Below are 16660 nucleotides of genomic sequence, written 5' to 3'. Positions count from 1 at the left end.
AAACTGAAAAACTATACGTGCACATACCATCTAGTCACGAGTTGGCAAGATAAGATTTTTCTCACGCCAAACATTGCTCGCTACCTGCTTTTCGCTTATCGATTTTCCCATCACATGTCCCCATGCTGTTTAGGGGTGTGCAGGCTCAGAACTGTTCGCCATAAAAATTTTGGATTCTCTGATGGCGGGTGGTACTAAGCTTAGACCCCCCACCACCACACCCAAATTCTTGCGATCTATCGGCCTATATATAAGCTCAACGCATCCGATGCAGACTAATCAGTCTTACACGATACGTGCAAGTCAAAGTTACACAAAGTTCTGCTTATATCAACGTTGAAGTCATGGCCACTGAAACATACCTAAATCTCGTCAAAATGATGAAGAACGCACACGATTTGTTGAGCGAGCTGCATCCCGAGCAGGAGAATGACAACATCTTCAAGCACTGGATTGGCGCTCGAATGGAAAACTTCAATTGCTGCGTGATATTTCCAAGCGTCCGAGAACGAGCATAGGGGCGAAACTGCAAATCCAGCATACAATCACGCTCGTACAATCCTGGATAGCGAAGATTCGGTAACAACTGCGGCAGCGACAGCAGCAGCGCATAGTGGTGGCGGGTGGAAATACCGGTACTCCTCCGGGTGTACAGTGGGACGACGTGAAGAGTGCTTTTGCCAGCCAAATCCGAACAGGGGTTGTCACAAATCTCCGTCATAAAAATTTGGACGCCTTTCCGGACGATGTGCAGCGTATCGTCACCGAGAAGTTGAAGCTGGTACTGCGTGAGGAGGGAAATGTGAAGGTTTACCTCATATTATCGTGCAAATTCGAAAATGTCAAACACGAAGAGATCTCCACCGAAGTTTAGAGCTTCAACACATCCAACGTGGCTATTCTTCTCCCATCGAGCAACATAGACGGATGGTTTACTAGGGTGCTTTTTTTTTTGACTATTTTTTTTTTTCGGTCCCATCGTGAAATTTTGTTGGAAATAAAACAAAAAAAAATCCCTGAAAGATTGAGCCCTTAATATTAATATTAAGTGCTCGCCCAAGGCATGTAAAGATTTCCCGCTTAAAATACACGTAAACTTTAATTTTTTTTCTTTGAAACATCTACAGTTCAGAGGCATTCTATGGTGTAGTCTAGGACGTCAGTAGGTTTTCTTCGGAATGAAATGCACTACAAAAGTGCTCATTGCGGTGAAGTCGTAAATCACACCGGCGAAGTCGTACGGGCCACCCAAACCCAATTTTTTCATGAAATTCTTGTTTTTTTGCCCCTATCTCGTAAATGACAAGAGCTACAAAAAAAGAAATATTCAATAAATTTGTAGGAAATTTCATTTCCTACAAAAAAGTTCCAGAAAACCAAATTGCTAACATCGATTTTTATTAAGATATTGGGCTTTTAAGGTGAGGAAGTATGGAATTTTCATGAATTAATTGAGTTAAATTTTCGAATTATTGATTGTCGAATATTTTTTTTTTTTTTTTTGTAGCTCTTGTCATTTACGAGATAGGGGCAAAAAAAACAAGAATTTCATGAAAAAATTGGGTTTGGGTGGCCCGTACGACTTCGCCGGTGTGAGTTACGACTTCACCGCAATGAGCACTTTTGTAGAGCATTTCATTCTGAAGAAAACCTACTGACGTCCTAGACTACACCATAGAATGCCTCTAAACTGTAGATGTTTTAGAGAAAAAAGTTAAAGTTTATGTATATTTTGAGCGGGAAATCTTTACATGCCTTGGGCGAGCATTTAATATTAATATTAAGGGCTCAAGCTTTCAGGGAATTTTTTTTGTTGTATTTCCAACAAAATTTCACGATGGGACCGAAAAAAAAAAGTAGTCCGAAAAAAAAGCACCTTAATGGTTTACACGCATAAGGAACGATCTGCTTGTGAAGGTTGAAGATTTTGAACAACGCGATTCCGGGTGGAGCATGATCGACACCCTCAATACTGTCGTAAACATCAACTGGTACCAGCCGCTCGCCGCGGGGCTTTCAACATTCGTTGAGGTGCTCAAGGATATTCAGCGGAGGAGAGCGGTGGTGAACGTGAAAAACGGAGATGAAAAATGCCTTCTCTGGTCCGTCACAGCAGCCCTCCACCCGGTCAACACCAACACCGATAGGACTCACCACTGTCCTAGCTATATTTCCGAGTTGGACTGTACAGGTATCAAATTCCCTGCTACTCTGCACGACGTGAAAACGCTCAAAAGATCAAATAATTTGCGAATCAACGTATGTGGGATAGAATCTCAAACGTTTTCACATTATGCAAAATCGAATAAAAGCGTCATCGTGCCAATTTATTTGAGTGATCATTTAAGTACCGCGAAAATTGACCCGATTCGTCTTCTGATGGTTGAGAGTAATCCAGAAAATGATATGGCTCGCGAGTTAACATCAAGATTCCACTTTGCTTGGATTAAAGATCTTTCACGATTGATGAGCAAACAATTGTCTGATCATGATGGTCGACTGTTATTAAGTGACAGATGTTTGTGTCACTTTACCGTGAAACATGCCTACCACAATCATCGACAAGATTGTATTATTCTAAATAAAGTACGCATAAAATTTCCCGAGTGTAAAGATTTAGCATTTTCCAATTTTCAAAACAAAGGCACCGTCCCGTTTGTCGTTTACGCCGATCTCGAATGTATATTAGAGTCTGTACCGGTTGATCAATTCCAAAATCACGTTTCAAGCCGTAAGACATGTGAATTTCAAAAGCATATCCCGCACAGTGTAGCATACTATTTACATTGCGCGTACGATGAGACTTTATCGGAGTTCCACAGTAAACGCGGTGCCGATTGCATAGATTGGTTTATGCAACAGCTTAAAGATTTATCGATTCAAGTAGAGTCACGCATCAAAAACGTAATTCCGATGGAGTCTCTTACCCAAGTGCAACGCAATCGTCAAATGCGCGCAAAGAATTGTTATATTTGTGAAAAGCCGTTTACCCCTGAGGAGAAAGAGTGTCACGATCACTGTCACTTCACGGGTAAATATCGTGGTCCTGCTCATAATCGGTGTAATTTGAATTTCAGAGAGACGCATACAATTCCAATAGTTTTCCACAATTTGTCCGGTTACGATTCGTACTTTTTAATAAAATCCCTCGCGTCAACTTTTCCCGGTGAAATTTCACTACTACCCATAAATGAGGAGAAATATATATCCCTCACGAAACGCGTTGATGGGACAATGATGCACTTGAGATTCATCGATTTGTTTCGATTTATGGCTAGCAGCATCGATCAATTTTCCAAATATTTAAATGATGCCGACGAACACATAACACGTAAATTTTATAATAATCCAACTCAGTTCAGTTTGATGACTTGCAAAGGCGTTTTTCTCTATAAATACGTCGATTGTTGGAGGAAACTCGATGAAACGCGATTACCTGCAAAGAAGCATTTCTACTCGCACCTCTGCGATGCAAATATTTCAGACACCGATTACGAGCACGCTAAAAATGTTTGGGGGAATTTCATTTAGAGTTATTGGGGGGCTATTCAGATTCATATTTAAAGACCGATGTTCTTCTGCTTACCGATATTTTTGAAAATTTCCGCGCTAGCTGCTTCGAAACATACGATTTAGATCCGTTGCACTACTACACTGCACCGGGACTTGCTTCCGACGCGATGCTCAAGCATACTAATGTAAATTTGCAACTTTCAGACAACCCTGAAATGGTGTTATTGATTGAAAGAGCTATTCGAGGCGGCGTAGCACAATGTTCTAATCGACACGCTCGGGCCAATAATAAATTCATGGGGAAAGATTTTGATCCTAGTAACGTGGAATCGTATCTCACGTATTTTGACGCAAATAATCTGTACGGTGCAGCTATGAGCGTGCATTTACCAATCGGTTCGTTCGAGTGGGAGTATCAGCACATCGATATAACAAACCATCCGGACGATTCGCCGATCGGTTACTTTTTAGAGGTAGATTTGGACTACCCTGTAGAACTCCACGAGGATCAGAAAAACTTACCTCTTTGTCCCGAACATTTTACTCCTCCAGGTAGTAAAAATGCCAAACTCGCGACCACCCTTCACCCCAAAACAAAGTATATATTGCACTATAGAAATTTGAAACAGTGTTTGAGTTTAGGATTGAAATTAACGAAAGCGCACAGAGTTTTAAAGTTTGCACAATCTCCATGGCTTGAGCCTTACATCACTCTCAACACAGACATGCGTAAGCGGTCTAGGAATGAATTTGAGAAAAACTTTTACAAACTCATGAATAACGCTGTGTTCGGAAGACTATGGAGAATGTGCGAAATCATTAAGATGTCAAATTGGTCACAAAATGGGAGGGAAGAGGTGGTGCGAGGACGCTTATTGCCCGAGCAAACTTTCACAGCTGCACCGTATTTGGCACTGATATGGTCATCATTGAAATGAATCGTGTCAAAGTTCACTTCGCCAAACCTATTTACGTCGGTGCATCAATTCTAGATCTGTCAAAAATCTTTCTTTACGATTTTCACTATCATTATATTAAAACCAACTTTTGGAATAAACAAGCCAAATTGATGTATACCGACACAGACAGCCTTATTTATCAATTCAATGTGCCTAATATCTACGATATCATCAAACGTGATGTAGATACAATGTTTGACACCTCTGACTATCCGCCCGACAATGTGTATGGTATTCCCCTTAAAAACAAAAAACAACTAGGGCTAATGAAGGATGAAAATAATGGTAAAATTATGACAGAGTTTGTGGGACCGCGAGCAACGCTGTACACATTTACTACGATGGGTGAGGATGGGGAAAAATATGACAGTGGCATAAAAGTGAGCGCAAGCCTGCCAAGGGTGTAAAAAATTCATCGATAAATAGCATCACTTTTGATGATTATAAGTGCTGTCTGATGGCTCACCAAGAGTTGACTCTTCCACAGTGTTTAATACGCAGTAGAAAACACGAAGTAAGCACGATCGTACAAAAAAAATTGGCTCTGAGTTGGCAGGATGACAAGCGGCAATTGATACCTGGGCAGACCGACACCGTACCTTGGGGGTTTGTCGCAGCCCCCCAATAGCTATAGGATAGAACTGTAGACGTAAAATTCATGTTAATATTTGATGTTTGACACCTCGGACGATCCGCCATCAGGCGGAAAAGGTTTCACCATCAATACGATATTTAATGGATTTGAAAATGTGAATTCATGTACTCGGCAATTATTTATTTATCTATTCATTATTATTAACATATCGAGAAATTATTCACATTCATTTGTTCACCTTGAGAAAAGATTTCAGAAAGTGAAAAAAAGTTTTCAGAAAATGAAAAAAAGTTTCCGGAAAATGAAAAAAAAATTTCAGAAAACTTTTCCCACTTGATTAACACGTAAAAAAAGTTTTCTGAAAGTGAAAGAAAGTTTTCCAAAAAATAAAATGTGTAATAATCGTATGGAAAAATTGCAGATCATCATGATTATCATTATTATTATTATTATTATTTTCATAGTACGAGTATGGCACATGTGCATACAAAAGAGATAAAATGTGGAAATATTTGTATATTCAAACGCTTTTATTGTTATTCGGAAAATACATACAAATTTCGTTACGTGTCTGTTTTATTTATCCAACTATTGTGCGAACTATCAAAACCCAACCACTTCACATAGAACAGATGCCCCCGTTTGCGTAATACTTTCTCCACAAGGTAGCCGTCGGCATATTTCACTTTGCTGAGCTCTTTCTCGTAGAAGACCCCTTCGATGGGATGACCTTGATAATCGGTAAGTTTGCTGGTGGGTGAATTGGTATTTTTCACCTCACTCACGGTGAATATTTCAGTCGTCTAATTGGGTGTATAATCTTTTTCGAATACATTCTTGTACTCGCTGATTCGAACTCGATCGCCTACACTGAATTTCCGCGCCCGATCACTTCGTTTGATTTGCCGAGGCTTGTACACGCTACGATACAGCTGTTTTTCATTCTCCGTGCTAACATCCACCGGTTTCATTCGAATCGTGCGATGTCTGGTGTTGTTGTAGGACTTCATTAAATCATCCAGAATATTAATTCACTCGTACGATCCTTGGAGGTTACACCGCTTCCACATTTTATTTTTCAATGTTCGATTAAAACGTTCGCATATCGACGCCTTCAAGTTGCTAAATGTCGAATACATGTTGATATCGTGATGCTTCACGAGGGCTTTGAATTCACTGTTGTTAAATTCTTTGCCTTGATCAACGTGTAGATGTGTAGGTATACGGCTCGGGGTCAGTATATATTTCATGGCAGCAGTAACATCTTTCCCACTCTTGGACTTTATCGGCGAGGCCAACGTGTACTTGGAAAATATATCGATGATTGTTAGTTGGTATTTGTATCCCTTGTTGTGCGACCTGTATGCGGTCATATCGACGAGATCAGCTTGCCAGGTCTCATCCAGTCCGCGTACATCTACGAATCGGCGCGGATAGTTGCGTCGAGCCTGTCTGTGAAGTTCGGCAGCTATTTCAGTCTTCATTGTTCCCAACTCTTCACCTTTCAATTTTTCGAATTGTCGTCCAACCACTCTGGTTCCTCAATCGATACTAATTCCCTGCTGGTCTGTCCCAGCGTCGGTGTTGCTTGCTCCCCAATATGTTTGATGCGACTCAACGCGTTTTCTACGATTTTGTTATTCATGCGTAGCTATTTCAACTCCTCGTTGTGATTATGCGCGAAACTCTCAAAATTTTATTGAAAAGTATCCATAATATCCACAGCCATAGATCGTGAAGCGGTATTGAGAACTTTTAGGGAACCGGCATCGTTTTCCATCTGCGGATCAGCGATATCACACAATCGTTTGCTGTCTATATCGTACTGATTGTCGTTGGTGGTTTTGAATCCAACACCCAGAGGCCCTCGAATGAATTTTTTACCACCACCACCACGCTCCGAGTGTCGTCCGAATATGTCTATGCTCATCACTGGACGGTCACTGAACAAATGATGATTTTATGTTTACACGCCGCTAATAAACGATTCCGGCCTCGCGCAACTCTTCAATAATGGAGACTATTTCGTTGGAATGGTTGGTATTGCCTGCAGCCTGTGACTTACAAGCAGCCGGAGGCGATCTACAATTTCATTTGGATCATCCCAGTAGACGTAATCAACATCTTGCCCCTCCTTTTGCGCAATCTTATAGTCAGGTAAGCCCTTACCTGATTTTTTCGGCGAGCCGACGTGTTGTGCAATGAAATTTCTATACTTTGCACTTTTTAAATCATCTCGAAGGCTTCCATCGGCTTGGTAACGTTTTCGATGCGCATTTGTCGTCGTTACAATTTTTATGTCATTATTCTTGTTTGCATCATTTACAATCGATGCATCGGGTGATTTTTTGAACAATAATTCAAGTAATCCAGGTGTTCTCTCATAACTTTTATCCCCCACATTAACCAGATTATCATTGAAATTGATCGGTGTATCGCCAATCATCATACCGTTTGTCAACTTTCGAACACCGTATGTGGTATTCAAATCCCTCTTTTTGCTTGTGCTGAACATTTTCAAATATTGCGCCGTGGAATCCGTTGTTTTCTTCACCGGCGTACTTGTAGTAGAAACTTCACCAAACTTCAGTGTTTCATCATTCGCATCCACAAAATTCCCCTCATCCATATCCTAATCCTCCTCATCATCATCGTCATCCCCGGTACTCTCGTCATCTTTTTCTCCTTTTTTCTTCATTGTCACATCCGGTAGTTGCGTTTTAATTTCATGTTTAATATGCTGCTGTCTTGAGGTATCAACCAATTCTCGTAACGGTGTTACTAAAGGCTTGAATACCTCGCCCATAACCTGTTCGGTCGTGTCCTTGTCCAACTTGAGCATCTTATGCTTCCGCCGTATGACATCGGATGCTTTCGTTTTCGTTTTTTCGCTTTCGAACGGAGGTGTTTCATACCAGATGTACCCGTCCCATTTTTTGTAAATTATTGTACTTCCGGAAATAGTTCGTTGTGTTGCCACACACACCCCCTATCAATATTAGGTGGCACGTACACTTGGTTCACTAGCACGATTGAAGATATACCATTTGTCCGGTTAGGGTGGTTCGCTGTTAGGGCTCTTTTTGCGTATGAATTGTGATGTTTGACACATTTTTCATCCTTCAAATGTGTAGTTAAGTCTGAGAAATTCGAAAATCCCATTTTTAAAAAAACGTTCGACGAACGATCCAAACTTCAACTAGGTACATATATCACATCGAACAAATAACTTACAGCACTTTTTAGATCGCATTACATTTTATCTAATCCAAATGAAACCAACTTCGAATATGAAGTTAGGACTGGATACTTACAATTCGCATATTTTATTCTTTTACATTTTTCAATGAAGATTTATAAGTATTAAATGTCAACAGTGATGTTTCTTTTCCCCTTGAAGGTACTGAATCTGACGTGGAAATGATAGAAGCTCGAGCAGCAGAGCCATCGAAACCAGGTCGAAAGAGGGGTGAGGGCTTGGACAGGTATCCCTGGTTATGTACAGACTGCAACGATAAGTTGCCTAGTCTTGAAATGCTCGAGAGACACCATGAAATTGTTCATAATCAACAAGCGAAATTCATGTGCGTACAATGCTGCAATGTGTACGACAAGTATTACGGATTCCTTACGCACGTCAAGAGGCACAAAAACAAATCAAAATTCAGGTAAATATTTCGAAAATTCAGAATTGTAAATAAAACATCATAAATTTTCTGTTGTTTCATCATTCATTTGAATATTAAGTATAGTTTGTACACATGCGGAAATTCATTTTGCGACAGCTAATTCTGCCCTATTACCGAAGTAATTGTCTCGGGAGGAAAATTAACTGCCGCAGGGTCCATTTCTGCGTGTGAGCATTTATAGTTATAATTATTAGGATAAATACGGAACATGATTTTCATTAAAAGTGATTCTCTCGTGGACCATTATTTCGCACACATTTTGAACATTAGTTAAGTATTCTAAACGACTACGAATTTCAACACACATAGAATATTTGTCCAAAAGAATTATCGAACTCACATAGATAGTACCAGATCTCGAGATCACGGATGCTGTTGAAACTTGTAGAGGTGTTTACGTGGCCAAAAATATGAAGCTCCTGATGCATAGAATGATCCCATAGGCCTTTTGTCACTTGACTCATTCATAATATACTACTATCGAGCAATTTATCGGTCCTCTGCTACGGCTCTGAACTAGTTCAACCAACTTGTGTATACTATCGAAACTTTGTCAGCCGACTACAAGAATTAATATCCAATGCGCAAACTCACCATTTTTCAACTCTAACGCCACAGTAAGGCAAACATGTACTACTTAGGAACAAGGGGAATCGAGTTACCGAGAATTATTACACTACGCCGGCTTACGAAAGTAGATGCATTATCTATTGCCAAGCAAAGTAAATCAAAGGACGCTATCAGTCAGTATGTCAATATAATGCTTATATGCAAGTTTGCGCCTGTTCGATACGAATTCCCTCCAAATATGGCGTATTAGCCTTTACACTATCAAACGGGCTTGACCAATCCCCCCCCCCCCCCCCCCCCCCCATTCCCTGACACTGTCAATTGGTTACACAATATGCACCTCACTCTCTTTTCTGACAAATTTTATTTTTCATTGATGAATGTTGAATACCTCCAATTTGACGCAAGTCCTAATTGATGCTTGCACGACATACTCTGCAACACGGTCAATGTTTATTTTCTTACCTGAAGCATTCAAAGGTCTGAAAATAATCACAAAACACCAATTACTCTAAGAAATTATATAGACAATCATGTAAACATTCGTTTCCATAATTAATATTTCTGAAGGGTTATATACTTATCTAATGCAATGGTGTTAGGCAGGTCTGGTTAATTTATTTATGTCGGTATTTAATTTGGAAAGGTTATGTTCTTTAGATATTTCTGTGGGAGAGCTCAAGACAAAGACAGAAACTACGAACCATCACGAAATAACTACAAACCATTATCTATCTACGATTCATTTTCTCGGCTTTTATTCGGAATAGAATAGCCTGGAGTGGTCACACAATTATTTCCACAATCCAGAATCATAAAGCCAGCTCTTTGCGTATCTGCCAGACCATGACAGATCTCGATCAATACACTATACAACAGTTGCCAACCATATAGGTGACTGAGATATAATAAGCATAGAAGAGGGAAAACGGCTCTGAAAGTGTCCCCCAACTAAAAAGAAAGAGAAAATGAAAGCCGTCTACCTTTCTCTCTCTACTCGAGCATACAACATACACCCGTATTCATAGTCTCTCCTTATCTCAAGGATAAAGGACGCCTTGATCAAGGCTTCCTTGAATCTCAGAGGCGTCCTCGTTTCATAGTCACAACTTGGCTCTCCTTTCCAGAAGGAAGACATATTTAGGGATATGTGATTGCTTATGGTTGTAAAACTGCTGATCGAAGCGCCACTCGGCTATATTTAAATCTAACTTAAACCGCTTGGCTCTCATTGTCAAGTTGCGTCAGTTAATGAGAGTGAATAACCTCAAAGAAGTTAACCTGTAGACCGGCTGTGATCTCTGCGTCATACGGGTCATAAGTGCATAGACGCCAAGCGCAAGCGCAAGCGTTGGCTACATGAAACGAAACAACCAATCGCAGTGCCGAAGGTTTCCTCAAGGAAGCTCGAGACCTGCCTTGAAAGAAGGAGGCCAATAAGGCTTCTTGTTCTGTCGAGGAAGTTCTATGAAACGTGAAATGAGGAACAAGGAATCCTTGTTCCTCAAGGAAGGACTATGAATACGGGTGATAGGGTTCCGATATTAGCTCCCAGTGCTACCAATAATATTTTATCTCGTTTGCGCTGCCGAGTTCGTGGGTAGCTCTGCTTCTGTTCTAGGGAGTTTTTAGCGCTGCCAGCTCATTTCGGAACGCACCCAAACAGTTAGGCATTCTACATGGGCACCTTTTATTTTCTTTTTCTTTCTAATAAGAAGGCACTTCCACTTACACGAGAATCTAAAGGTCCCATACTTTATTTTAATACCTCTATGGGATGGAACTTTTTCTTTTCGATTGATATCTGTCAAGCTCTAGAGCAGTCCCTGTATACTTTGCGAGGTTATTTCTTAGATGGTTAATTCCACAATGAAGCATATTTCGAACCGTGTAAAAGTAGTAAGAGTTGTTTCTCAAGAATTATCATCATAGTTCATTTTGTGGCAGTTAAAATTTTCGTATTGAGCTGTGATGTAAACTTAATCGTGTAATTGAGAAACTCCGAATCTGTGAAACGTATAGCTAACAACATAGGATGTTTTCGATTTGGCAAGATCGGTCCTATTGTCTACCGACTAAGAGAAGGCCGTATTTTTTTTTCAAATATAATTAATTTCTACTTTTATCCTATACGGCAAAACAATTTACCATAATGCACAATTTTTAATACGAGCTGAAATAAGTTCTGAAAAATCGTACACTTTACAATATGAATACCTATGCTTGTTTACGTATTATTACATATCCGTTCTACACTCGATTATCCAGCAAACGAAAACGAAATGAGAATTCTTGATTCCAGAAATGGGATTGGGAAAAATAAAATATTATGTTATGTTATGTTATTCGCTCGTATTTGGTATATATCGCAGCCATTTTGACAACTTTTGAGAACGGGATTATATCGCCAGGATGGTAAAATCATGAAACATTTGAAACAATTGTAGAGCGCCCCGTTGTTATGTTATGCCTCGATACATCGCGGTTGGTAAATTTCTCTTCGAAGTTTATTTCTCCAACAGCCGGTCGTGTTCATTAGGCTATCTCACTCACTTGACTACTATGCGGTCCCACACATGCTACACGGCTATGCATGAGTGCGCAGTGGGCGGGCCTACGGTGGTAGCGGAACGTAAAGTAGGGGAACTATATACATATATATACCGCGGTTTTTCCCCCTTTACAGCCCCGAAGACTGTGATATAACGAGGCGGCAACAGTGGATTTGAATGAATATTCTGAAATATCGATCAAAACATAAATAATGGATTTTATAGACAGATCAATACATACCTGGTCCATGTATTTTTATTGGCTTATTTGCATAAATATTCATTGTATATTCATTCATTTGTTTCAATCAATTGGTTGAAAGAGAAGACTCAGCTTTACATTACATATTTATATGTATATAATGTACAACACATAATTTCCTCATAAATCGTCTTAAAATTGAGCTGATAAATCCAGTGAAGGTTCTTAGATTAATAAGTAATGGATCGCTTATGATTGTCAACATCTTACATTCAGTTAGCAAATCCTTCATCAATGACTTTTCTATAATAATTCTCCCTTGCTCAGAATTCTTATAGTCATCCAAAATGTGCCGTATATTTATCTTACATCCACACGCATAGCAGTAATTTTCTTCATTAAATTTGTATATTTGCTGTTGTCTAATAATCTTCACCACATGCTAGAATTCGTTCTCACTTTTACAATTATTCTCAATGAGCAGAGAGATGCATGTGACCCTAAGTAACCACCTATGTGAAGTTGGCAATCCACTAAACGGAAAGGCATTTTTTTATATTTTAATCGATTGTACTCGGTGTGTACCTGATTGTACAACCTTAAATTTCGTTTGTACCTTAAGGGGGAAAAAATATAAGGGGAAGAAAAACTGGTCCGCAACTCAGGTTGAGCTAAATATTTTGCGTTGATGCTATTGTGAAAAGCATCATTTGTACTCGTTTGTACCGATGTTATTTTGAAAAAAAAATTCGATTTTTTTCGATTTTTTTTTCCTCAATTTCCCTAATTCATTTCAATTTTTTCTCCCCGATTTATTTCCTTAATAAATGGATAAATAAATACAATCGTTGGTACAAATGGGTACAAACGATTCCTCGAATGTACAAACGATATGATCGTCCGTACCAATGGGTACAAACGATTTCTCGGTGGTACAATGAAGTGCAAACGATATAATCGTTGGCATAAACAAGTACAAACGATTTCTAGATGGTACAAAAAAGTATTATCGATTTAATCATCGATACAAACGAGTACAAACGATAAAATCGTTGGTACAAACGGGTACAAACGATTTCTCGGTGGTACAATGAGGTACAAACGATATAACCGTTGATACAAACGGTTACAAACGATTTCTCGATGGTACAAACAAGTATTACCGATTTAATCATCGGTAAAAACCAATACAAACGATATAACCGTTGATACAAACGGGTACAAATGATACGATCAGGTACACACCGAGTACAATCGATTGAAATATAAAAAATACCTTTCAGTTTGGTGGGTTGCCAACTTCACATAGGTTAAGTAACCCTGTGTACCCTGATGAAAACAATTTGTGGATAAAAGACCAAGGCATTCGATTCAATACATATTTGTGCATCTTGTTTATACAAGTATTGTCCATACGTTCCAATAATTTTTTCTTTGTTTTCTTACGAAGATTGCAAAGTAAGAAGTTCTATACATCCCTTTTGATACTTGCTCAGAAAAAAATTCTTCTAATCTGCGTTCCTCGTTATATTTAACGTTATTCGAGCTTCTATCTCTTAGTTCTTTTAATCGCAAGAAACAAATTTTAGGGTATCTGTAATCTGACATGGCAAGTATCTTCTCAAGCATATTCAAAGCAAGTTTTAGGATCTCCACCGATAACCGATATCTTCCAAGTCTAACCCTAATCGCATGGTTTGGTGTACTTTGGGGTAGCTCCCTTTCAAAGAAAGAGCTTTGAACTTTTTCCAGCTTGTGAAGATATCTCACTCTCCATATCTGAGTAAATTTTTCAAAGAATCGATATTTTTTTTTTGTTTGTAATTCAAAGGATATTGTGTCTAAAGCCATAGGATGATAAGCATAGTGAATCGGCCCCAGAAGGATATCTGGATCATCATTTCAGGGTATGTCGGTACTAATAAGATACGTTGATCTTGCAAGTTTGATTTTTATCTACCTTGGTTTATGAATAAATCGAAAAAAACAGAAAATCACAAAAATTTTCTTTCTCAAAAACGGCTTTACCGATTAGAATGAAATTTGGTCACATCACGGGACTATATGTATAAAGGCTATAATCAAGAAAAACAACAACTCATAATCTTCATAATAACCATTTGAAACAGGCGATTTTTCTCAAAATTATTTTGTTTCTCCATGATAACGTTTTCGTACGATTTTGAAACTAATTTTTTTTAATAACTTTTTCGATGCAGAATAACCTCTCAAATCCACAAATTGATCGAAAAGATACGCCATATTGATAATAATAAAAAACCGATTTATTTCAATGTTCTTACCCTTGAAACAACAGAAACAAAACTTATTCGATTACTTTGTAAGTGCAGATATTCAAAACAGTAATATGGAAACAATTTGTTTTTATTAAAATACTTTATTATTCAAAAATTAATTATAAACTATGCTTTTGCATACTTATAATAAAACTACACTTTAGAGGATATAAACGTTCCTTCTCAATTATTAGTTCGTTCGGCAACCATAAAATGGCACTGTTATTTAATGTTGGTAATACCACCATTTTATCTCCGACGAAAAACCATCAGACCTGTGGCTTCAAATTGTTCACTAGTTGGTAGCAAGCAGTTAGATAGCTAACCCAATAAATATTAACCGGTTCAAAAGTCATTGAAACAATATCTCTAATAAAAGGAAACTCTTCAGCATCTTCTTCGGATTGTATATGTTTTGGAGTACCCGATATTCTTTCAATGGTTCCAAATACCCTGAAAGGTTGATCCAGATGTTCTTCTGGGGCCGATTCACTATGCTTATCGTCCTATGGTCTTTAGAATCAAAACGCTCGCTTCAAAGTTAGAATTCTGTTTTCGGGTGACATTATCAAGAAAGTCCACCAACCACCAGGCAAATATAACAATTATTTTAGATATTTCGAGATGGCGTTATCGCTGACGTTTTTGATATTGACGAATTACCTAGAGCATCACATTTCCAGTCGTGAGAGCGAATTTTTCACTTATCCGTGGAAGCTGAAGTCACATGGCCTGTTCTCTTACTCTTCAGTGTGCGAGATATTGCATCCTGGCGAAGAAGAGTTCTTAAATGAATATTGAAGTTAATAACGTTGTCGTAATGATTCATACTGAGGAAAAATCGTTATTTCGTGACTTTGGAAGTCTCCGAAAAGGAAACCGTAATAAAACAAAACACACACATATGTCGAAATCTTAGCTCCTCATCTATGCGATGGCCCTTGTAATAGAGCCCTCGTGTGAACCATGCCTGATGCATTGTCCCAGAGTTCCGCAAAGCGGGCCTGCGCCTGATTCCTGGATAGGCACTTCACGTACCCTGGAGATATGCCAGTGAGGCAGTCTTCGTCGCTTGTTCAGCGAGAGGCGCTCTCTCTGGCTAGGTTGTGCGCCAGCTCGTTGCCTTGGATGCCGCTATGTCTTGGCACCCATAGAAGGCTCACGCGATTGTCCTGTGCCAGCCGTGTTAGTAAGGTAACGCAGTCTCATGCCAACACTGACCTTATGACGTATGCGTTCAAGGATTTGTCTACAGCTCGGTTGTCGCTATGAATGTAAATGTGCTTGCATTTGTAGCCCCTGCTCAGAATGTACCTGGCACAGGCTAGTAAGGCATACACTTCGGCTTGAAGCACTGAGGCCGTCGGTCTCAGGCCGAATGAAATGCTCCTTCTGGGTCCCCCGCACCGTATGCGGGCCCCAGTGTCCGTTTCTGTTTTGGACCCGTCTATGTAACACACGAATCCCTTTAGCAAGAGTATTTAATCTGGGCTGTTCACCCAGTTTTCTCTGTGGGGGTAGGTTTTCCCTGAAAGTGTGGGCAAACTAGAATCTGCTGGGGCAATGGTCGCCGCTCATGGGTGGTCTGTGGTGCCCCTACCCGGTGCAGTATTACCGTGTGCCGTACACTGGTGTGCCTGCAAAGCCTCAGACGCCACAGGCGTAACGCCGCTCTTCAGGCCGCCTCCTCCACCATGGTGTGTGGGAGTGGAAGAACCGGAAGAGCCCTCATGGCAATTCTGGGGGTGGTTCTAAGAGCCCTCGTCATACCGCGGATTGCCATCCAGTAGATGCAGTCGTATGCCTTGCGGATTATAACCTTGCCCATTGCAAGCCACCAAATAAGCGAGGCATAAGTGATCTGAGGTAGTATGATGGCTATGAATATCCATTGAACCACTCTCGGTTGCAGTAGCCAGGTTTGGCCCACCGTCCTTCTGCAGGGCTGGTAAGTGGCCGTGGCCCTCTGTGCCTGGTGGTCGCTATGGGTCTTCCACGTAAATTTATTGTCCGGGGTGAGGCCCAGGCAGAGCACCTCAGTGAGAGGGTCAGTTTCGCCCCAAAGATGTCGACATGACCCATCGTCAGATTGCGCTTTCTGATGAAGAGTGCCATCTCGGTTTTGCTGGGATTAATCATCAGCGACTAAGATGCACGCCAGTTCTGAACAAAGTCAAGTGCTTTCTGCATCTTGCTTGCCATGGGAGAGAAGTGATCACCTGTGACGATTAAAGCTACAGGGTCTGTCCGGATAGCAGTCAGACTGAATATTTCCCGCCCAGA

General features: G+C 40.0%; 1 protein-coding gene across 4 annotated transcripts in view; it reads left to right on the top strand.

The window, feature by feature from the left end:
- The window catches only part of LOC124306077 (zinc finger protein interacting with ribonucleoprotein K-like), a 139979-nt gene that overhangs the window by 52649 nt on the left and 70670 nt on the right, over positions 1-16660 (top strand). For all 4 annotated transcript variants that reach the window (XM_046766224.1, XM_046766225.1, XM_046766223.1 and 1 more), the window contains exon 3: positions 8468-8735. In XM_046766224.1, coding sequence (XP_046622180.1) covers positions 8468-8735 — 268 coding nt within the window. The remainder of the gene's footprint in view (positions 1-8467; positions 8736-16660) is intronic.

This window comes from Neodiprion virginianus, chromosome 5 (assembly GCF_021901495.1).
Source record: "Neodiprion virginianus isolate iyNeoVirg1 chromosome 5, iyNeoVirg1.1, whole genome shotgun sequence".
NCBI lineage: Eukaryota > Metazoa > Arthropoda > Insecta > Hymenoptera > Diprionidae > Neodiprion > Neodiprion virginianus.
The sequence above is the reverse complement of the archived record's forward strand: the minus strand, read 5'-3'. Positions and strand labels throughout refer to the sequence as shown.